The sequence below is a fragment of the Rutilus rutilus genome (assembly GCF_951802725.1).
Source record: "Rutilus rutilus genome assembly, chromosome: 9".
In the NCBI taxonomy this organism is placed as follows: Eukaryota; Metazoa; Chordata; class Actinopteri; order Cypriniformes; family Leuciscidae; genus Rutilus; species Rutilus rutilus.
In genome coordinates, this window is record NC_140223.1 from 44,190,414 (window position 1) to 44,214,786 (window position 24,373).

General features: G+C 45.1%; 1 protein-coding gene across 2 annotated transcripts in view; it reads right to left on the reverse strand.

Moving 5' to 3' along the window:
• The window catches only part of pcsk7 (proprotein convertase subtilisin/kexin type 7), a 29,453-nt gene that overhangs the window by 2,430 nt on the left and 2,650 nt on the right, over positions 1–24,373 (reverse strand). For both annotated transcript variants that reach the window (XM_084418381.1, XM_084418382.1), the window contains 13 exons: positions 20,392–20,808; positions 17,143–17,277; positions 15,897–16,062; positions 15,448–15,538; positions 12,175–12,229; positions 11,556–11,694; positions 11,373–11,473; positions 9,098–9,265; positions 5,558–5,662; positions 5,339–5,441; positions 789–945; positions 601–695; positions 185–278 (listed from right to left, as the gene is read on the reverse strand). In XM_084418381.1, the coding sequence (XP_084274507.1) occupies positions 185–278; positions 601–695; positions 789–945; positions 5,339–5,441; positions 5,558–5,662; positions 9,098–9,265; positions 11,373–11,473; positions 11,556–11,694; positions 12,175–12,229; positions 15,448–15,538; positions 15,897–16,062; positions 17,143–17,277; positions 20,392–20,787 (1,805 nt within the window). In that variant the 5' untranslated portion in view covers positions 20,788–20,808. The remainder of the gene's footprint in view (positions 1–184; positions 279–600; positions 696–788; positions 946–5,338; positions 5,442–5,557; positions 5,663–9,097; positions 9,266–11,372; positions 11,474–11,555; positions 11,695–12,174; positions 12,230–15,447; positions 15,539–15,896; positions 16,063–17,142; positions 17,278–20,391; positions 20,809–24,373) is intronic.

Below are 24,373 nucleotides of genomic sequence, written 5' to 3' on the forward strand. Positions count from 1 at the left end.
AAAGTATAATAAATTGAAAACCAATTATTTTAAATTGTAATAATATAATCACAATATTACACTTTCTTTCTGTATTTTTGATCAAATAAATGCAGGCTTGATGAGCATGTTCAAAAACATTAAAAACAGTGATGTGTCCAAGCTTTTGACCTGTACTGTATGTGCAGTGAAAGAAGCATCTCACCTTTGCCTCTCCTTCACCTGCTGATGAGACAGAGACGAGCCGTACAGCGTGAGCTTCCAGTACTTCAGGACGCCCAGTGCCAGAGTCGAGTCTCCTGAAACACAGAGATCTGTGGTGTGAAGAGCTGTATAGATGACTGGAGTGCCCATACACACATCTATATCATCGCTGTGATCAGAGGCTTTCTCAACCGCTGTTAAAACACTTTAGCTGCTGTGTTTATCTGTCATTAAGAGGAAAGCGCTGCACATTATTACACACACTCATCTAATCGCCGCTCTCAGCACAGCGCTGGGCATGTGGGCCTACAGCTAAACACTGGTGCTGTCTGTAGCCTTTAGGAAACGGCTGTGTGTGTTCTGGAAGTGCCTCAGCGAACCATCATTACTCCTCCAGGAAAGGCGGCGATGTCTTACTGTGGTCGGTGACCTGCAGACTGTACTGGCCCTCGGCTCTCTCTCCCCAGCACCGCACAGTGGAGAACGTCCAGTCGGTCAATCCAGTCGTATCTCTGTTCAAACACAAACACAGGGTTCACGTCACACACACTCGCACGGGCGGCCTACAGAACACACACATGAGGAGTGAGTGTGTGGACGCTCACACATCCAGCGCTCGTCTGGCTCCGATCAGCGAGGTCATGCCGCTGGGACACACGAGCGTGACCTCCACGTCCCCGCGCCGAGGGTGGACGATCGTCACGGTGACGGACACGTGCTCCAGCGTCTGCATGCCCGAGCGCCGCAGGTCCGACAGCGAGACTGGGGGGAGAGGGGGTACATGCAAGACAAAACTTCTTTTAGCTTTATTGTTTTGCATTATAGACATTATAGATCGATATGAAGCAATTACAAAGAGGAAAGAAATCCCTGATGTCCATCACATGACGCAGATTATAGCGCTCACACAGCGCAAGTACACAGCAGGGTCTGCATACGAGGAGCACGGGATCATCAGGCACACTCATCATGTGTGTGTGTGTGTGTGTGTGTGTGTGTGTGTCTGTCACTCGCATCGGGCCAAGCAAATGTCGTCGCGATTCAGCTCGATTATTTAGTGTTGGCGGGACGTCTAACTCATCACGGCTCCCTCCGGATGCTCCTATGGTTTCTATAAAGGGGGTTTCTCTGTTTATATATAAGGTCTGTGGTCCACATGACTTGATGATCTCGTGTGTTTTCTCTACACACACACACACACACACACACACACACACACACACACACACACACACACACACACACACACACACACACACACACACACACACACACACACACACACACACACACACACACACACACACACACACACACACACACACACACACACACACACACACACACACACACACCCAAACACCCCCCAAACAGGCTTATCTAGTAACTTATTAGAAACATTAGATTAAAATAAATAAATAATAATAATAATAAACATAACAGCTTACATGTACAGGTAAATGTGACATTTATTAAAATGGGTTTATGTGAAGGTTATATTATGTAAAGCCTAATAAATGTTCATATTGATAGCTTTCAGTTATACTGTAATCCCCAGTGCTTATAATGGCTAAAACACTGAGAGGATTTAATCTCATAGAGACATCAGTGGTGGTATTGGTTTAAAAAGATGCCATTAAACAAGTGTTTAAAATGTAGGCTAGTGTCTTTATACTGTTTCTACATTAATGTGGAGATTAAATGTCAAATTATTACAATCTAAAAATACGATCAATGACGATCAACCGCGATTAATCACAGAACAAAAATGTGTGATTGATTAGATGTTTTTGTAATTGATTAACAGCACTACATGTTTTAGAAACATTAAATCTCCAGAATAATGTAAAGCAACATGAAGACGGTATATTTTAAACTTGTGTTTAATGTCATCTTCTAAGCCCTATGAATGAAGCATCACTGATACTGACGTCTCTCGATTCCCCTCAATATTAACAATTAATTATATCAACATTACAGTATAATTGAAAGCTATCAATTTGAACATTTAATAGGCTTTAAACATATATATAACTCAGACTGTCAGATTTAGCCGTTGTTATCATCAGGGCTCAACGCTAGGGTCTGAGAGTGATCCAAACACGATGTACTTGTAAGGTATTGTGTAACCTTGTCCACACTGCAGGAAGTAAACAGTGAATATAGTTCAATCTTTACTAAAGCTAGAACAGTTATTGAGTCTAGAGCAGGGAGTGATTTCCTCTTGTATTCTTTGATGAACGATGACAGACATCAGCAGGTGTCACTTTAGCCCCTTACACACACAGATTCAGGACAATACTCTGGTAATGTGTCCCAGGATCACCTGATTATGGTTCATTCACACTGCCAGTGATTTCCTGGAATCTCTGAGTGCGTTCACACACACATCCCGTAAAGATCCTGTAAAGACACGCGAGTCTTTCCGTGTCAAATCCACCATACTTCATGTTGTAGAGGGGGTCAAAATGACCATTTCCACCTGAGATTTGAAGCTAATTTACAGGGGGGTCAAAATGACTTGGAGAAATGGCAGCATCATTATTTTATTTTAATAGGTGATTTGTAGATCTTTTAGTCAAATCTATTGACTTAAGCAATCTGTGTTGCATATTAATGCCAACAGTGACTGCTGGAAATGAAGAAGAAGAAGAAAAGCTCATTTGGCCCAAGTCTGCATGCCTGTAACTCAAATATTAAAGATATTTTAATATCCTTTTAGACTTTGGTTCTCAATAAACATTTATTTTGGCATCTTCATTTTAAAGGCACTATATGGGGTCCAATTCCAGAGATATGAGGATCTCAATCTAGAACATCTAGTCTGTCATTTTGATATAGTAAGACTAACAATACAACCCCTAATCAGAAAAAGTTGGGACACTGTACAAATTGTGAGTAAAAAAGGAATGGAATAATTTACAAATCTCATAAACTTATATTTTATTCACAATAGAATATAGATAACATATCAACTGTTGAAAGTGAGACATTTTGAAATGTCGTGCCACATATTGGCTCATTTGGGATTTCATGAGAGCTACACATTCCAAAAAAGTTGGGACAGGTAGCAATAAGAGGCCGGAAAAGTTAAATGTACATATAAGGAACAGCTGGAGGACCAATTTGCAACTTATTAGGTCAACTGGCAACATGACTGGGTATAAAAAGAGCCTCTCAGAGTGGTAGTGTCTCTCAGAAGTCAAGATGGGCAGAGGATCACCAATTCCCCCAATGCTGCGGCGAAATATAGTGGAGCAATATCAGAAAGGAGTTTCTCAGAGAAAAAATGCAAAGAGTTTGAAGTTATCATCATCTACAGTGCATAATATCATCCAAAGATTCAGAGAATCTGGAACAATCTCTGTGCGTAAGGGTCGAGGCCGGAAAACCATACTGGATGCCCGTGATCTTCGGGCCCTTAGACGGCACTGCATCACATACAGGAAGGCTACTGTAATGGAAATCACAACATGGGCTCAGGAATACTTCCAGAACACATTGTCAGTGAACACAATCCACCGTGCCATTCGCCGCTGCCGGCTCAAACTCTATAGGTCAAAAAAGAAGCCATATCTAAACAGGATCCAGAAGCGCAGGCGTTTTCTCTGGGCCAAGGCTCATTAAAGTGGACTGTGGCAAAGTGGAAAACTGTTCTGTGGTCAGACGAGTCAACATCTGAAGTTCTTTTTGGAAAACTGGGACACCATGTCATCCAGACTAAAGAGGACAAGGACAACCCAAGTTGTTATCAGTGCTCAGTTCAGAAGCCTGCATGATGGTATGGGGTTGCATGAGTGCGTGTGGCATGGGCAGCTTACACATCTGGAAAGGCACCATCAATGCTGAAAGGTATATCCAAGTTCTAGAACAACATATGCTCCCATCCAGACGTCGTCTCTTTCAGGGCTTGCATTTTCCAACATGACAATGCCAGACCACATACTGCATCAATTACAATATCATGGCTGTGTAGAAGAAGGATCCGGGTACTGAAGTGGCCAGCCTGCAGTCCAGATCTTTCACCCATAGAAAACATTTGGTGCATAAAGAGGAAGATGCGGCAAAGAAGACCTAAGACAGTTGAGCAACTAGAAGCCTGTATTAGACAAGAATGGGACAACATTCCTATTCCTAAACTTGAGCAGCTTGCCTCCTCAGTCCCCAGACGTTTGCAGACTGTTATAAACAGAAGAGGGGATGCCACACAGTGCTAAACATGGCCTTTTCCCAACTTTTTTGAGATGTGTTGATGCCATGAAATTTAAAATCAACTTATTTTTCCCTTAAAATGCTACATGTTCTCAGTTTAAACATGTGATATGTCATCTATGCTGTATTCTGAATAAAATATTGAAATTTGAAACTTCCACATCATTGAATTCTGTTATTATTCACAATTTGTACAGTGTCCCAACTTTTTCTGATTTGGGGTTGTAAAAGCTTGAATGTAAAAATAGCAAATTAGTGTCACAGGAAGAAAATAAAAGCATAAATAAACCTCCGCTTTCTGTGCGTTGCTCCATTAGTGCTGTCTAGTGATGCTCAGCTGCAAAAGTCACTTCTCAATACTGTGCAAGTGGACACATGATATTTCCCATGACCAAATGCTGCTGAATTGTGTCAGAAGATTCAGTTCAAAAGACACACAGTTTTTCAGAGAGGGAAGACCTGTCAAACACAGCAAGAAGTGCAGCGGTTCTCCACCAGCTGACTAAAGGCAGAGAGAGACCAGATGAAGACAGCCAGAAAGCTGTGAGTGAAACTGAAAAGGGAAGCAACATTTCACTTCCACTTGTATACTTAAACACACACACACTGACACACATGTCCAAGTAAGGGCAGAACACTGCTGTGTGCGGGACGGGTCCATGAGCCTTGCTCAGCACACACTGCGGTCATAAGAGCCCTGTTTATGGCCAACTACTGATCGGAGAACAGCAAATAATCAGATCTCGGTTAAGTTACACATTTAAATACTGAAATAAAGAAAATTTACTCATTCATTCCATTATTCTATCTATGCAAAACCTATTATCTTTATTTTTCATTCTGATTTCAGGGTGAAATGTTGCATGTTTTTAAGATCTCTACCCACAATTCATCCTCAGTTCTGCTGTTTATCCAAACAATATCCTCCATATAAATCTCTTACCATTCCAAGTGTGAGTGAGCGTCTTCGGATGGGCTGGGATGATCTCATTGGTCGTTAGAACTGGGCTCTGGTAGGACACCAAGAAGGGGACGGACTCCCAAACCTGCCAGACACACAGACACTCAGCTTGTTTATGCGAACTGTGTTTGTCTGAAAGCAGCAGTGCTGTGATGAGCACACACACACACACACACACACACACACACACACACACTCGACCTTGGCAGCGTTGACCAGCCTCCAGGCGTTGAGCAACCCGAAGCCGTACATGTGGCTGTGATGGAAACCTGCTCCATTCCTTCTCCAGTCCGCCTGTGCATCATGCTGGACACACATCATTAACACATTAAGATTAATAGTAGAAATAATAATAATAATAATAATAATAATAACAACAACAACAACAGCAGCAACATTTTTCAAATTTTATTACTGATTGGTAATTCATCTTCAACGATTGCGCGATAACTTTTTTTTCTAAATCCAAACTGGATAACCGTTTTCTGCCCTCGCGAGCACAACCTCCTCGCCGGGGCCTGTGGAAGAAACCAGTCTCCTATAAAAACATACATCACACTATTCTCTATAGTTGGCCATAAAGGGCACGGTGGCCTATGGTGACGGAGACGCTTGCCAGCTCTCTCTCCCCTCAGTCTGCGTCGTCCCTGGAGCCCCCGATGCTGAGCGGGAGCAGCCCCAAACCACTACAGCCAGACCATGCGGTACAAAAGCAGAGCTTCGCTACCCGTACCCCCCCCCTATAAAAAAGGGGGTCCAGGACGGCCCTCTCATCCGCAGCCTTTGAGGGGTAAGGCGGATCTGAGGACCGTTCCTATTGGCAAGAAGGCTTCGGAAAAGAGGTCCTGACGTCTATGGCGTCAGGCCTCTGAGGGTAGTCCCCTCCGAAGAGAAATTGTCAACAACGCAGTACACGGTGCCCAAATCCCTTCTGTGCCCTCAGGGGGCCGTTCTGCTAACCCTGCCACCTCGTGTGCTTCAGTGCGCAGCGGTCTCCCACGGGCACATATCTCAGCAACAGCCCGGACACGTAGCAGTGCTGGGAGGCTCGCCCCCTCTGAGGAGGGTCTTAGAGAGGACATCGCACCGGTCGCTCGGAAAACACCAGAGGCCAGACTCGAGAGGCTGGTTCCCTTAGCAGATTTTCTGGCAGCATGGAAGCTACAGCCAAATATATCTCAGTGGGTCCTGCAAACAATCAAGCAGGGTTACACTATTCAGGTTCATGGGGGTCGTGCCCCCGAGCAGACTCTGGTCATGGAACAGGAGGTAAAAACTCTGTTGGCGAAAGAGGCCATAGAATGTGCACCTATTCCCGACACAGAAACTGGTATCTACAGCCGGTATCTTATCGTTCCAAAGGAGGATAGGGGGTTGTGTCCCATTTTGGATCTGCGCCTTCTGAATAAGTCTGTCGTGCAGCTTAAATTCAAAATGCTAACCTTAAGACAGATCATACCACATATGAGATCCAAGGACTGGTTTATTACGATAGATCTCAAGGACGCATACTTCCATGTATCCATCCAGGAAGTTCCTGAGGTTCGCTTTCGGGGGCAAAGCTTACCAGTATCAGGTTCTTCCATTAGGTCTAGCTTTATCACTCCGCACTTTCACCAAATGCATGGATGCGGCACAAGCACCACTGTGTTTATGAGGCATTTGTATTCTGAACTACATCGACGATTGGTTGATTTTAGTTCAATCGCATCAGTTAGCGGACATCAAGGTGTTGTTCTCGCGCACATGGAAAGGTTGGGGTTGAGGTTGAATGTCAAAAAGAGTGTACTTTCTCCAGTTCAGAGGACCACTTTTCTAGACGTGGTAGCATCCAACGTGATACCTTTTGGCCTGTTGTACATGAGACCCTTGCAGTGGTGGCTCAGGACCAGGGGTTTTCCCCGGGGGGCAATCCTTTTCACATGATCAAGGTCACGTGGCGATGCTTTCGTGTCTTGGTTATGTGGAAGAAACCCTTGTTCCTATCCCAAGGTCCCGTGCTGGGAGCTCTTTGTCGTCGCAAGATGCTAAAGACAGATGCTTCCCTCACGGGATGGGGAGCAATCCTAGAGGGTCGTTCGACTCAAGGTCTGTGGAGGGGACACCATCTTTCCTGGCAAATCAACTGTCTGGAAATGATGGCTGTTTTTCTTGCCTTAAAGAATTCCCTTGCAGACGTCCACACAGACAACAGATCGGTGGTCCCCTATATAAATCACCAGAGGGATTTGCACTCGCGTCTACTCTGCAAACTGGCGCACCAAATCCTCCTGTGGTCCCAGGAGAAGATACTGTCATACTGGCTTGCATCCCTGGGGCCCAGAATATAGGAGCAGACACCCTGTCGAGACAGGGGCTGAGGCCCGGGGAATGGAGGATCGCTCTGCTCCCAGGGGGTTCTGGAGAGAGTTCACCAGGACAAAGTTTGGCTCACCTTGATTGCAACGAAGTGGCTGGGGTGAGTGTGGTTCTCAGATCGAGTGTCTCTCCTCGACGGCTCTTCTCTGGAGAGTCCGATCAGGAGGGACCTGTTGTCAATATTTCACCCCCGTCCAGAACAATGGAAGCTGAGGGCTTGGCCTCTGAGGGGACACAGCTCATAGGTACTGGTCTCTCAACCAAGGTTGTGGAGACCATTCTACACTCCAGAGCTCCCTCCACGAGGAAACTGTCTGCCTTGAAGTGACAAGCTTTCACCTCTTGGTGCACTGGTCGTCAGCTGGACCCAGTTTATTGCCCTGTTGGTACAGTGCTGGAGTTCCTGAAAGAGCGCTTCACTACATTAAAGGTCTACTACACTACACTAGGGAACCGGCATGGGCTTTGGCCGTGGTTCTCCAAGGCCTATCCCTGGCTCACTTTGAGCCTATTGATGAGGTTCCAGTCAAGTGTCTGACTCTCAAGACGTTGTTCCTCCTGGATATTACTATTCTTAAAAGGATAGGAGATTTCCAAGCTTTGTCGGTTTCCCCTTTGTGCTTGGCCTTTGCGCCCGCCATGGTAAAGGCCCTAATGTGGCCAGATCCATCATTCTGCAGGCCTTCTGTCCTCCTCCATTCCGGGATGCCGACGAGGAAAGAAATAATCCGCTGTGTCCAGTTGGGGCATTGGATGCCTACGTCCACAGAGCTGCCCTGTGGTGTAGATCAGAACAACTGTTTGTGTGCTTTGGACCTCCTAATAAAGGGTCCCCTGCATCTAAGCAGAGAATGAGCAAATGGATAGTCGAGGCTATCTCTCTTGCTTATGAATCGAGCGGACTGCCTGCCCCTTTAGCAGTACGGGCCCACTCTACTAGGAGTACAGCTGCCTCTAGGCCTTAGTGTCAGGAGTTTCGCTCCAAGATGTTTGGATGTTTTTTTGCCATTCACACTTGCTAACTATGACAGTCCTCCAATCGGATCAGCACTGACAGACTGAGCAAGGCTTTGGACATTTGGACAATATCTGTGAAATCTGGACCATGTGTAGGTAAACGAGGAAAACAAACTAAATTAAACAAAGCATGTGTTCATTGAATAAATTAAATAACTGTTTTACAAACATGCTAAAAAAATAACTTTGGTCCATCTTAAATTGACGAGAGAGTTGTAGGTTGTGGTCACTGAATTAATTCGCTGTCTGGGTGATATAGGTTGATCTATGTTCATTTATAATTTTTAAATTATGTGCCGGTTTATAGGACTGTAGTATGTGTGTGCACAGCAGATGACTGGCACTGAAGCGTGAGTGCTATGTTACCTGTGTGGCGGTGTAGGTGATGATGTGCTGAACGTCCCGCCAGCTCAGACAGGGCCGCACCTGCAGCATGAGGGCCACCATCCCTGCGGCCAGAGGAGCCGCTGCAGACGTGCCCGTGTGCCCGTCAGTGCAGCCCGTGCCACTCTGCAGAGACCAGTCCGACGTCACCTGGGCACAGGACACACACGTCAGGAGAGCGCACACACGCACGCACACACGCGCACACACACACTCACACTCACACACTCACACTCACAGCCCGTGCCACTCTGCAGAGACCAGTCCGACGTCACCTGGGCACGGGACACACACGTCAGGAGAGCGCACACTCACACTCACACTCACACTCACACACACGCACACACGCAGCCCGTGCCACTCTGTAGAGACCAGTCCGACGTCACCTGGGCACGGGACACGCACGTCAGGAGAGCGCACACGCACGCACACACACGCACACACGCACGCACACACACACGCACGCACACACACAGAAGTTCAATCTGCCACAGGAGCTGCTGATCCAGTTCTACTCAGCCGTCATTGAGTCTGTCTTAAGCACTTCCATCACTGTCTGGTTTGGTTCAGCTACCAAATCGGACATCAGGAGACTACAACGGACAGTCCGGACTGCAGAGAGGATTATTGGTGCCCCCCTGCCAACCCTCCAGGACCTGTACTCTTCCAGAGTGAGGAAGAGAGCAGGTATATTCATCACAGACTCCACTCACCCTGGACACCCCCTGTTTGAACTGTTACCGTCAGGACGGCGACACAGATCACTGGCCACAAGAACTTCCAGGCACAGGAACAGTTTCTTTCCACAGGCCATTTCCCTTCTGAACACTTAACATGCCCCCCAAAGCATATGCCTGTAAGTGCAATACTCCCACTGTCTAGTGCAATAATCTCAGGTGATATTTATATCTATATTATTCATACTACTCAAATACTGTAAATATGTTTATAATCTGTAACATGCGCTAGACTCCCACTGTCTAGTGTAATATTCTCTAATTCAGGTGATATTTATATTATTCATACTACTCAAAATACTGTAAATATGTTCATAATCTGTAAATGTTTATTCAGACTAAACCCAACTGTGACCCTACTTTTTTACTTTTATACTATTTTTATTTATTTTTTATATATTTTCATTCTTAGAATTTGTATTACTATGTTCTTGTTGTATTTGTATTTGTATATGTGCACTGGAAGCTTCAGTACCAAGAAAAATTCCTTGTGGGTGCAAGCACACTTGGCAATAAAGCTCTTTCTGATTCTGATTCTGATTCTGATTCTGACACACGCACGCACACACGCACGCACACACTCCTCTCTAACTAGATCTGGGTGAGCTCCAGTGTCAGTATACTGAAGTTTTACATTGTAATAGTGTGTTTGGTTAAAGCCGTCGTGAAATTAAAATGCAATGCTATTTTCTAAATGCATGTTATAGATCGGATTCATCCATGAGCTGCACGATTCTGGATACACTGGGATAAATTGATTCTACCGTGATTCTGAATAGAGAACTAAACAAAATAACATGTAATTTACTAGAGGTTCTGACAACATGTTAATTGCTGCATCTATTTAAAAAAATTAAATAAAATGAATGATTCATGGACTCACTCATAAAGACTCAGCTTGTTTCATATATTGGATGATTCAGTGTTTTTGAACGAATCTCTTCAATGATTCAATGAGAAATAAATTCTTTAACACTTCTGTCGCCACCTACTGGTGGACCATTGTAACTGATACAATCTTTTCAAGTTACTTTCAGACGTTGATTTACTGTAAGACAAAAATATTGAAACTGTGTGTTGAAACACTGAAGCGGTTTCATCTCGATTCATGACAACGGCTTCCTCTGGATCAGAACACACATCTGTTTGTTTGCCGTGATCCCACTCGTCAACGGCTTAAACGGAGAGAGCCGAATCACTGTCATCTAGGAATAAGATCATGGGTGTGTTTGCATCGAGATCAACATCTTGTACCGATTAATCGTGCAGCTCTAATGTACAGTAGTCAACAGTTGAAGTGGATCAAAACCGTTCATCAGAGTAATACATGAATTTTGAACAATACCCGTTCTTGTCTTAGGACAACTTTGATGAACTACTGTTGACTACTGTATATCTTTATTTTATTTGTTTGTTTGTTAAACGTGTAACTCTGAATCAATGTCTAAACTTGATCATCTTCTTTCCTTCACCCAACACCTACGGGATAAAGCAGACTTTAGCAGGCTGCTAATGCTTACGATGCTGCGCAGTTGTCTGCTTCCGCTGCTGAAGGTCACTGCTAGCATAGAGGCGCACTCCTCAGCGTAAAACGGCTTTCTGCCGTTCTCATCCACCGCTCCTGCAAGCACACATCACTGACGCTGATACACATCTGAAGCAGACAGGGCTACACACTCGTGACGGAGCAGAGAGAACTATACCAATGGTCACGGTGTAGATGGAGTTAGCATAGCCGTCGTAGTTGCAGTTGTCGTCATACTGTCCTCCGTTGCCACTGGCTACAACGAAGATGCTGCCGAAACCTTTCCTGCCCGCGATCACGCCGTGCTGCAGCGCCGCCTGTGGGAGAGAGCAGGGACTGCATTACTCCTCAAAATCACACTAAAACACACTATAACGATCACGCCGTGCTGCAGCGCCGCCTGTGGGAGAGAGCAGGGACTGCATTACTCCTCAAAATCACACTAAAACACACTATAATGATCACTCCGTGCTGTAGCGCCGCCTGTGGGAGAGACCAGGGACTGCATTACTCCTCAAAATCACACTAAAACACACTATAACGATCACGCCGTGCTGCAGCGCCGCCTGTGGGAGAGAGCAGGGACTGCATTACTCCTCAAAATCACACTAAAACATGGACTAATGAGTGATGACTGTAATTGTGTTTCTAAACCATCGCTGGCTTTATTGATCTGTTAAAGCTATGGCCGAAGCGCCACCGCTGTGTGTTGGTGAAAGCACAGAGAACTGCTCATATGCTTCATGAATCTCCTTCATAAACTGCATTACACTGATGAGATGCATATTCAGACTGACCTTGCCTAAGGGATGAGGTCCATCAACCGTCCGACCATCATCATCCGGTCCCCAGCTACAAGACAAACCATACATGTCAGGTGACCATTCTCAGTGGAAACGTTGCATACGTTCATGGTTTATGAACTAACATATTCATGACTCAATATTAACCAAGATTAATAAATGCTGTGAAAAAAGTACAGTTAATTATTAGTTGATAAGCATTGACTAATGTTAATGTTTGCATCATGGAACTATAAGTGAAACATACTATAAAAATGATATAACATTATATATTATTATTTATCATGAAAGCTGTCATTTACAAAATAAATAAAATAAAGACATTCATTAGTGCCTAATCTTAACAAATCTTAAACTTGAGAATAGTTGTGTTCAACTAAAAAAAAACATTTCATTGTTCACTTAAGATAAAAATGTACAAGTTGATTTTTTAAAAGGCACTTTTAACCAATTAATTCACAACAGAAACATTATGAATATTTGTTGATATAAATCTGTGATTGAAAAATGCTGTTTACAGGGAAAATATAAAGTTACCTGAACAAACCCTTAAACTATAAAAAGATTGGATCAAAATCACAAAATGATTATCATCATGCCATTTTGTGATATTACAAAACAGAATAAAGACGTAAAACATCTCAGGTTACGACTGTAACCTATATCTCCTTTCGAATGGGAACTCGCACTGCGTCGATTAACGCTTTTAGGGAAATCCTCCCCGTGAACTGGTGTCTGAAACGCTTATCCAATCACGGCAATCGTATTGGCCAACAACAGCCTATGGCGTCACTACTAGTGTTACCCGGCAGTAAGGGGCGCCTAGAGAACATGTCATCCACTTTTCGTCTGAAGGGACTGTTCAGTAGGCATCCCCGAGGCATGGCGAAACACGCGGTCTCAGGGAACAGAGGTTACAGTCGTACCTTGAGATGTTCCCTTTCGAAAGGTCGGTGACAGTATTCCCTACGGCCACTGCCCAAGATATAAGACTCAAAGTGACCTTCGAACAACGAAGGCCTACCAAGGCCGCTCAAAGGCTTGGAACCAACAGCTTCCGTGGAAAGGGTTCCTTTAAGGGAATATGGCCAGTGGGTCCAAAAGGAGTCCTGTCCAGCCACTTTCTGAGAGGGACATGAAGTCAACCCCTCATGCCACCAGGGAGGCTGTCCTGGTCTAATTTAGTGACTTGCCAACAACCTGTTTGTTTCCTATACAGAGTCTTTAACATTATTTGCCTCACTTGTGGAGGCATCCGATAGAGAGGACTGCAGATAGTGGCAGTGATCGTTCACAGACTGGATCATAGACACGGGCATCCTGGAGAGTAGCATCCTAACCCTCTAAAACATGGGGAGTAACTCTACTCGATCCTGGGCACTCTACAGGGACCCTAATAAGGGGAGCGCCTCCAGCTCTAGGGCTGATCTAACAGGGAGGCCTCGTGAGAATCCTTCGACCTTCCGACCAGTCTTGGGGAGTTAAGTATTCATACAGTGCGATCCTCAGATGGATTCTGGAACAGGTATGCTCAACCTGATAAGTATTGACCAGGCTCTGGGCTGAAATCAGGGAGGCTCCATGGGGCCTGCAACTTGATACTTAATGCCTTTGCCATGCTAAGCATCCAACTCGTTGGGGAGCCGCCTTCAAGGAGGCCTGTTGAGGCCTAACTACTTGATAGCGGGACTGTTAGCAGAGCTAGCCTCAGAAGCCAGGTGCTATCACAGACATTCCTGTGGGCCTGGTTATACTTATTCACATTGCCAACAGGCAGTGTACTCAGCAGAAGTGCTATCGACCCTTTAAAGCAAGGATAGTACAATCTTACGCTACCGGACTATCGAGGAGGCCTACTGTAAGGCCAACAGCTTCGACAGTCACGGGCGTCAGTGCTTCGGCTCTAAGGGAGCATACTCAACCATCCCAAGTGGGACGGAGTAACTAATCTGTCTCTACCTGAGCCTGGGTGCTGAAGGGTGATAACATAAGAGCCATGAGTAGCAAAGTACTCTAAATGACCCTAATGGAGTACTATCAGCTGACCCTGAGGATGTATCAGGGTCAAGTCCTATTATCGTGTATTTTTTTACAAGGTTTTATATTCTCTACTAAACCCAAGGGAATGGAGGCCTCAGTAAGAGGCCAACGACATTCAACCTCATGACTTCAAGGGGCTCAGAGGAAAAACCCTATTTCAACTTAAGGCCTTGCTGGATAAACTAGCTAATATACTCAGCTCTAAAGGGCGGAGGGCTGAGCACACTGCTTCTTCCTTTCTAGAGAGAAAGGCCTGACAACGCCCATGAGATATCGGCATGGGAGGCTTTTTGAAGGTAGCCTGCTACCTGTGCTGCTATCTACCCTGTAACACCACTAGCATTTACACCGAATGCAAAAGGCGGGCCTGTCGAGAGAAGATAGGAGAGAAGAGAGGAGAGGTTATTCACCCTCAGAGGAAGGGGGTCCTTCACTGATGTTTCTCAGAGCGTTTAAGCTGGATCACCTCTCTCAGAGCCTTCTTCCGTGAGTATCGCCTTCTCTGCGATCTGCTCCTGGGAGGGGAAGGGGCGAGAGAAGCGACTCTGGGCCTCTGGCCCTGTTTCCGATCTCTGAACTTTCCCATCACCGTCTTGACGGAGGTGCCGAACAGTTCAGAGGCGACACTGGTGCAACGAGAAGAAAGGCTTTTTCTTTCTCCCTGATGTCAGCCAAGTTAAACCAGCCTCTCCGCAACACAGCCATAGTGTACAAGGCAGCACTAGCCAGACCCGCAACCGCTTATATACACACAATGTAATTTTTAGTGGCTTAGAAGGCAGGGCCGGAGCACTCAGTGCCGGTGCCTCTCCAGCTGTGAGACAGTTCGCAAACATCTCATCAATCGGGGCATCGACACATACCCATGTTCGCGTATCCCCTCGGCATCAGCGTAGTCCTCTCGCTGAAGGCGATGAATGCACGCTGAACACGGGTTCTTCCATGCCTTTTCGATCTCATTGTATAGATCGAGCAGCGTTACGGCTGGAAAGAAACCGTTTGTCAAGTCTGCCACGAGCTGAAGCCGCGCTGAAGTGCGCTATATAACACTCACAACTCATCATACACGGGGCAGGGTGGCTGTGAGGGTTCGGGTTGTAAATCCTCTTCGCCCTCATCAGCCATCTCCTGCTTTCTTGAGCTGTCCAGCAGAGCACTCGCTGTCAGATCAGACGATCAAAGTGTCAAAGTGTGTCATTGCTGATTGATCTGGGCACAGAAACACACCTGCAGCTGTAGATGTGGTTGACCTGGTAGTGCTTGTTAAAAGCCACCGCCTCCATGCTGTCAGTGAGGGGTCCGTCCAGAACCCGGATGCCTGAGACACACACACACACACACACACACACACACACACACACCTGTAGTCAAGCATGACAGCAGGGCTGGGCAATGGAGAGAATACCACTGACGTACTACTAAAATTAAGCAACATCGTGAACATTGCAATTTTAATACGGCCATCAAGTTTGCTAAAGAGTGTGCTAGGCTACAGTGGATGCAATGCTGAAAGGACAAGAGTTCATGTATTATCTATTATATGTATTGAATATCAGCTGGATATCAATATATCAATTAGTATTTTAGCTATATCACTCAGCTCTATAAAGCATTACTCAGTGTAATGGGTAATAAATCTCTATATTAACTCTTGGATTAAGGTGAGTGAGCCACACCTGCCACTCGTCCGCCGTACGCCACTCCCACAGCGCAGTAGCTGTTGTTGGACACCGCGGCGATCTCTCCGGCACAGCGCGTGCCGTGATGGTTGTCACTGTGTCCGTCGGGATGAGGCATGGGGTCGGGGTCGTCCGAGTTCAGGTCGTAACTTCCCTCGGGACTCTGAAACACATGAAACAAATCTCACATCCAGGGTCAACACATCTCATGTTCTGTCGGCAACATCTGGGCCAATTATCACAGAAAACCCTTCTTGCTTTTTTATTAAACATCAATCTCCCACAGGTGCTCTTGCCATTTGGGGATTCATATTTTGTAAATAAAGTGGTGCATTACTTTAAACCACTGAAGTCACATCAGTTCAGATTATTTCTTAAGCACATTTAATGACAGCAACAAGGCTGACCAAAGTGCTGTACAATACAAAATAAAAGACCATAAAGATGACAGATAAAAGGAGACAGAGAAGAGAACAAGACATTGCAATATATTAAAACCCAAAGAAAAGAGAGATGTTTTGAGACCACATCTGAGTGCAGATAAAGCAGAAGCAGCTGTAGTGCAGTCAGGAGGAGACAGCTCCATCACCCCGACACTGAGCCAGCTCTCGGAAACTGTAGTAAGCTTTGATCTTCAGGCCTTGCTGGAGCTGAACTAGAGAAACACAGGCTCAGTTTCTGCTCCTCCAGACGGTCAGCTTGTTCTTCTTTGCAGGGCTGTGGTTCCTCTGCTTTATTAGGTCGCTATAGTTTCTAATCATCTGCCATTCAGTTCACCTGTGTCCTGTTACTCGTCCACTTCCTCTCTCTGTTTAAGCCTGTGTCTTCATTCCAGTTAGGGGTGTTTGTTTATAGTTTAACACTGGCTATATTCATGGCGTTTATAGTTTAACACACACACATTCAGGTTCAGGTCCACCTCTCCTCGTCCGACGTCACATGCTAACTTTCATTTGTTCACATCTTGCATTAGTTTCCTAATTTGTTTAAAAATAAAGTGAATTAATCTGATTGGGAAGTTCTAGCATTATAAAAGTGAGGCTTGCGGGAATAATTTATATTAATCCTGCACCGAAAGTCAGGCCCTGATACAAATACACACTTTAATAATAAAGTATGATTGTTTATTCTTCTTTATCAGGACATGGCAGGGAAGTAAATAGCAGAGGATTATCCCTTACATATATATATTAAAAAAAGAAGAAGAAAACACTCACGAGAAAAGAAATGGCGATTGACTTACATAGTTGGGCTGGATATCTTCCAGGGTGTGCTGAACCCCGTCGTCCACCACGACCACTGTGACCCCGGCGCCGGTGATGTTGCGCTCCCAGACGCCCGTCACGTTGATGTCCATCCCGTCCTTCACATCGTTGTGCTGCAGAGAATCAGACACCATTAGGGCTGGTAGAGTATGATTTCACTCTTCTAACTTTAGTTAGTGTGTAATGAAGCTGTTTGAGCATAAACAACATCTGCAAAGTTACGACACTCAAAGTTCAGAGCAAAGGGAGATATTTGCTTTTGAAGATTTTCTTTCTTTTTAAGGACGGCTGATATGGACTACACCACATTCCTCCCGGGTTAGTGACATCACCAACCCTAGAATTTACATAAACCCCGCCCCCCAGAACACGATTGATTGATTATCATGACAGGTTATGCTAATCAATGACTAGAAGATAACCATAATAAACGTTTCGTTTATGTCGAGTCTCTGAGGCTCTTGACTTGCGGCGAGAGTACGCTGTGCGCGGATGGCTGCCGCTTCTCATCGTTCATCGTTTGATACGTTTCGTCATCAATTGTTCATGTCAACCTGTTGTTTTCTTCTGGGCCACACTGCTGGAACAGGGCTTCTGGACTTCCTGGAACAGTGTTGGATGTTTGAGTGAAGCATCTTCAACTGCTCTGTGATATTGGGTACGCTTCCTCTTGTTCATTGGGTAGTGTTTCTTTGTGGTTCTGGCTAACATGAGCCGCGTTTCCACTGTCGGGCCAGGGCCGGGCCAGGGCTTTAAACGGGCCGTGCCGGGCTAATAGCCTCGGGCCAATAGCACCGGGCATGCGTTTCCACTGTCGGGCCAGAAGCTCCACAGCGCTTCACTAAAACACGCCCGTAACACGCCTCTCTGGGACAACGTCACACTAACCCATCATTTCACCAACAAATGGAAGTTTTATCAGAAAACTAATCAGAAATCACTGGAAACAGCGTTGAAAACAAACACGATAAAAGCGGCCGTTTGCTAGCTTTTTTTTGTTTGATTGTTTAGCAGCTTCTTGAATATTTAAAACCCAAGCATCGATGTTTTACCACAGGTTTACAATAAAAAGTGATACATTGATCATAATGAATTAATTTATGTAAAAATTGCACATTAGTCACTCAGAAATAAATTACCGTTAGGTCTATTTCACAAAAGAAAGAGGACATGCACACTTACTTTTTCAGTCGCGTCTGTTTCTTTATCTGGTAACTTAGTTACAGGACATATTTACATCACATTTAGAAAAAATTATAATTTCTACAAATATATGCCATACGACCTGAGGAGCTTTAGCACTCTCTCGACTCCCATACAGATATTTTCAGTCAGAGAAACAGAGGAAGCTCCCGAAAAAAAAAGTTACTTTATTTTATGATAGTCCGGTTTAAAGAGACGAGACGTAGGCTATGACAGATAAAATAAAAACATGACTGTGATAGCCTTTAAGATTGGTCTGATTTCTTCAAGCGTTCGCTATGTTGTTTTTTTTACTATGCGTATCTTCAAGCGTTTACTATGTTTACTATGGTAACGGCTAGCGCGCATAGTCTTTTGCATCACAAACAGAAGGCATTCAAACATGAACGTGATTTAAATTATTTTATTTTTAAGTCTTTAATGCTGACAGAATCATCCGGCGCTGCCGTCTCCCAACGGTAAACTCCTCCTCTGTTGGTAACCACTCCTCTAGCCCGAGCTGGCCCGCTTTGGCCCAAGGTATTCGACGGGCCAGAAATCCTGGCCGTTGGCCCCGAGTAAGCCCCGATCAAGCCCTGGCCCGACAGTGGAAACGCGGCTATGGAGAGCTGTGGCCTCACTGTACTGTTTCCCGCGAGCCCTCCACCGCTGCATATCCGTGAGTCCCAGAACATCTGATGCAGCCGGTAAGCAAGTTTCCGCTTGTTCGGCGAGCTGTTTTGTGGATCACACCTAGCATCAGCTGGGTCTGGCTAACGTGGTGTTGTTGTAACATGGGTGGCCGTTCGGCTTTGTGTGAGTGCGGTCTCAAACTGTGCAAAGAGAAGCTATCAATAACTCTCCGGCATTGAGACCGCTGGCCCTGGGCTTTGTTGGGCTTGCTTTGCTTCTCAATGACGGTGTGGATTTCCATTATACTTCATTGCAACTGTACAACCTAAACCGTCCCTCCCGACTGGAAACCTCTACATCTGATTGGTGGACTACCCTCGCAACACGTTATATCCATCGGCCTGCTAAACGTCAATGGTTTTATGATTGCAACTCCTACTTTTTCTGACTGAAACCTGAGAACACCTGATGATTTCACTGACCTGAACCGTTTAACCCCTCCTGGATACAGTTATCAAAGCCTCGACTCAGTGGCAGAGGTGGTGGTCTGGCAGTCATCTTTAAGAACAATTATATAGTGACTAAATATGACGTTCTTGACGCTTCTAGTTGTGAAACGTGCTGGTCCCGCTCCGCTTCTGACCCCCTAGATATAATACCTTTTGCTCTGATCTGACTGAGCTTCTCACTCTGGCCTGTGCCGGCGTGACAGGATCCTGATGCTGATGCTGACTGTACTGCTGTAAAAGACTCTGTGTCTGTTTTGGATTATGTTGAAGTATCTCAGCATACTGATTTTCCCACACATTCTCACTCTCATACCCTCGATTTGCTTTGTACTAGTGGCATTGACAGTGTTCATCCTCAGGGTCATGATTTGGGCATCTCTGATCATAAAGTAATTGTCTTCATCTTCTCACTTCCTCTTGTAAAACCAAAAACTAAAAATCCTCGATTGTAATTTACCTGTGTCGAGTAACCGGTAAAACAGCGGAAGTGGCGCGCTCCACAGACCAGAATACACTGACCGCATTATTACACCGTTCTCTAAGACTACGCAATATATATAAAAGCATTTACACTCATAATATAGCATAGTGTTATTGTGGAATCACAAAGGCTGCGATTCAGTTAAATAGATATGCGCTGTTTTTTATTATTTTTTCACAGAGAAGCACGAGGATTTAATTATTTACATGCGTGCAGATTACATATTAAAAGCATCAGCTCGTTCACAGTAACCGCTGCTCACACACACTCAGTCTCTGCATGCGCTGTTTGTTTATGTGTCCGATAACGTGCGTTTGGGAACGCAGATTGTGTTTAATCAGAAGAATCCTCGATTACTGAAATGAGCGAGAGCCCTCGACGCTGTCACCCGTGATGTGTGTGTTATGTGTTCCAGCACTCACCAGGTGCCACTGGCTGGGGTATCTGGGGTCGTTGAAGGCCAGGCTCCTCTTGGAGCGCCGGAGCAGCTGTTCCTGCGAGTGCCAGAGCACATGAGGGTTCTGGTCCAGAGCCGCCGCGGTCCACCCGGGGTCCACCCGGTCCTCAGGCCCCTGGCAGAGCAGGTAGTGCCCCTCCAGCTGCCCGATCTGCCCCCGGTTCTGCAGACCCGCCTCCTGGGCCACGCTCTGGGCCAGCCGGTGCAGGGAGTCTCCCGCCGGAGCCGAGCCGGACCGGAGCCGCACCGCCCAGGAGCGGCCCGGCCCACAGGAGGAGGAGCAGTGGCTGAGCAGCGGGGCGAGCGAGAGGAGCAGCAGAGGAGAGAGGAGGAGGATACGCTTCTGACCAGGCGGAGCCATGACACACACACATCAGAGGAGCTGCGGACACACACACACACACATCAGATGAGCAGCAGGCACACACACACACACATCAGAGGAGCTGCGGACACACACACACACACACACACACATCAGAGGAGCTGCGGACACACACACACACACATCAGAGGAGCTGCGGACACACACACACACACATCAGAGGAGCTGCGGACACACACACACACACATCAGAGGAGCTGCGGACACACACACACACACATCAGATGAGCAGCAGGGACACATACACACACACACACACACATCAGAGGAGCTGCGGACACACACACACACACACATCAGAGGAGCTGCGGACACACACACACACACATCAGAGGAGCTGCGGACACACACACACACACATCAGATGAGCAGCAGGGACACATACACACACACACACACACATCAGAGGAGCTGCGGACACACACACACACACACATCAGAGGAGCTGCGGACACACACACACACACATCAGAGGAGCTGCGGACACACACACACACACATCAGATGAGCAGCAGGGACACATACACACACACACACACACATCAGAGGAGCTGCGGACACACACACACACACATCAGAGGAGCTGCGGACACACACACACACACATCAGATGAGCAGCAGGGACACATACACACACACACACACACATCAGAGGAGCTGCGGACACACACACACATCAGAGGAGCTGCGGACACACACACACACACATCAGATGAGCAGCAGGGACACATACACACACACACACACACATCAGAGGAGCTGCGGACACACACACACACACATCAGAGGAGCTGCGGACACACACACACACACATCAGATGAGCAGCAGGGACACATACACACACACACACACACATCAGAGGAGCTGCGGACACACACACACACACATCAGAGGAGCTGCGGACACACACACACACACATCAGATGAGCAGCAGGGACACATACACACACACACACACACATCAGAGGAGCTGCGGACACACACACACACACATCAGAGGAGCTGCGGACACACACACACACACATCAGATGAGCAGCAGGGACACATACACACACACACACACACATCAGAGGAGCTGCGGACACACACACACACACATCAGAGGAGCTGCGGACACACACACACACACATCAGAGGAGCTGCGGACACACACACACACACACACACACACACATCAGAGGAGCTGCGGACACACACACACACACACACACACACACATCAGAGGAGCTGCGGACACACACACACACACATCAGATGAGCAGCAGAGTATAGAGGAAGATACGCTTCCATTATCACTAATCAGATATATATATATATAAAATCTAAATATATATGCTCTAGGCTATATTTAACAAAATCAAAGCCATGTCAGTGTGCTCCAGATCTAAGGTCGATCATCACTAAACTCCAGGTTCCTGTGAGATGTTGTTCAGGCTCTACACCAAACACTATGGAAGCTTGTTTCCGCCACAGAGTAAAAATATAAAAGTTAATTGAGACTTTTTCCGCGCAATTCTCACTTTATATCTCGCAATTCTCACTTTATATCTCGCAATTCTGACTTTATATCTCGCAATTCTGACTTTATATCTCGCAATTCTGACTTTATATCTCGCAATTCTCACTTTATATCTCGCAATTCTCACTTTATATCTCGCAATTCTCACTTTATATCTCACAATTCTCACTTTATATCTCGCAATTCTCACTTTATATCTCGCAATTCTGACTTTATATCTCGCAATTCTCACTTTATATCTCGCAATTCTGACTTTATATCTCGCAATTCTGACTTTATATCTCGCAATTCTCACTTTATATCTCGCAATTCTGACTTTATATCTCGCAATTCTCACTTTATATCTCGCAATTCTCACTTTATATCTCGCAATTCTCACTTTATATCTCGCAATTCTCACTTTATATCTCGCAATTCTGACTTTATATCTCGCAATTCTGACTTTATATCTCGCAATTCTGACTTTATATCTCGCAATTCTCACTTTATATCTCGCAATTCTCACTTTATATCTCGCAATTCTCACTTTATATCTCGCAATTCTCACTTTATATCTCGCAATTCTCACTTTATATCTCGCAATTCTCACTTTATATCTCGCAATTCTCACTTTATATCTCGCAATTCTCACTTTATATCTCGCAATTCTAACTTTATATCTCGCAATTCTCACTTTATATCTCGCAATTCTCACTTTATATCTCGCAATTCTCACTTTATATCTCGCAATTCTCACTTTATATCTCGCAATTCTCACTTTATATCTCGCAATTCTCACTTTATATCTCGCAATTCTCACTTTATATCTCGCAATTCTCACTTTATATCTCGCAATTCTGACTTTATATCTCGCAATTCTCACTTTATATCTCGCAATTCTCACTTTATATCTCGCAATTCTCACTTTATATCTCGCAATTCTGACTTTATATCTCGCAATTCTGACTTTATATCTCGCAATTCTCACTTTATATCTCACAATTCTGACTTTATATCTCGCAATTCTCACTTTATATCTCGCAATTCTGACTTTATATCTCGCAATTCTGACTTTATATCTCGCAATTCTCACTTTATATCTCGCAATTCTCACTTTATATCTCGCAATTCTGACTTTATATCACGCAATTCTGACTTTATATCTCGCAATTCTCACTTTATATCTCGCAATTCTGACTTTATATCTCGCAATTCTGACTTTGTATCTCGCAATTCTCACTTTATATCTCGCAATTCTCACTTTATATCTCGCAATTCTCACTTTATATCTCGCAATTCTGACTTTATATCTCGCAATTCTCACTTTATATCTCGCAATTCTGACTTTTTCTCTCGCAATTCTGACTTTATATCTCGCAATTCTGACTTTTTCTCTCGCAATTCTGACTTTATATCTCGCAATTCTCACTTTATATCTCGCAATTCTGACTTTATATCTCGCAATTCTCACTTTATATCTCGCAATTCTGACTTTATATCTCGCAATTCTGACTTTTTCTCTCGCAATTCTGACTTTATATCTCGCAATTCTCACTTTATATCTCGCAATTCTGACTTTATATCTCGCAATTCTCACTTTTTCCGCGCAATTCTCACTTTTTCCGCGCAATTCTCACTTTTTCCGCGCAATTCTGACTTTTTCTCTCGCAATTCTGACTTTTTCTCTCGCAATTCTGACTTTTAACTCGCAATTCTGACTTTTTCCGCGCAATTCTGACTTTAAATCTCGCAATTCTCACTTTTTCTCTCGCAATTCTCACTTTTTCTCTCGCAATTCTGACTTTTAACTCGCAATTCTGACTTTTTCCGCGCAATTCTGACTTTAAATCTCGCAATTCTCACTTTATATCTCGCAATTCTGACTTTTTCTCTCGCAATTCTGACTTTTTCCGCGCAATTCTGACTTTTAACTCGCAATTCTGACCTTTTCTCTCGCAATTCTGACTTTTAACTCGCAATTCTGACTTTTTCTCTTGCAATTCTGACTTTATATCACGCAATTCTGACTTTGTATCTCGCAATTCTCACTTTATATCTCGCA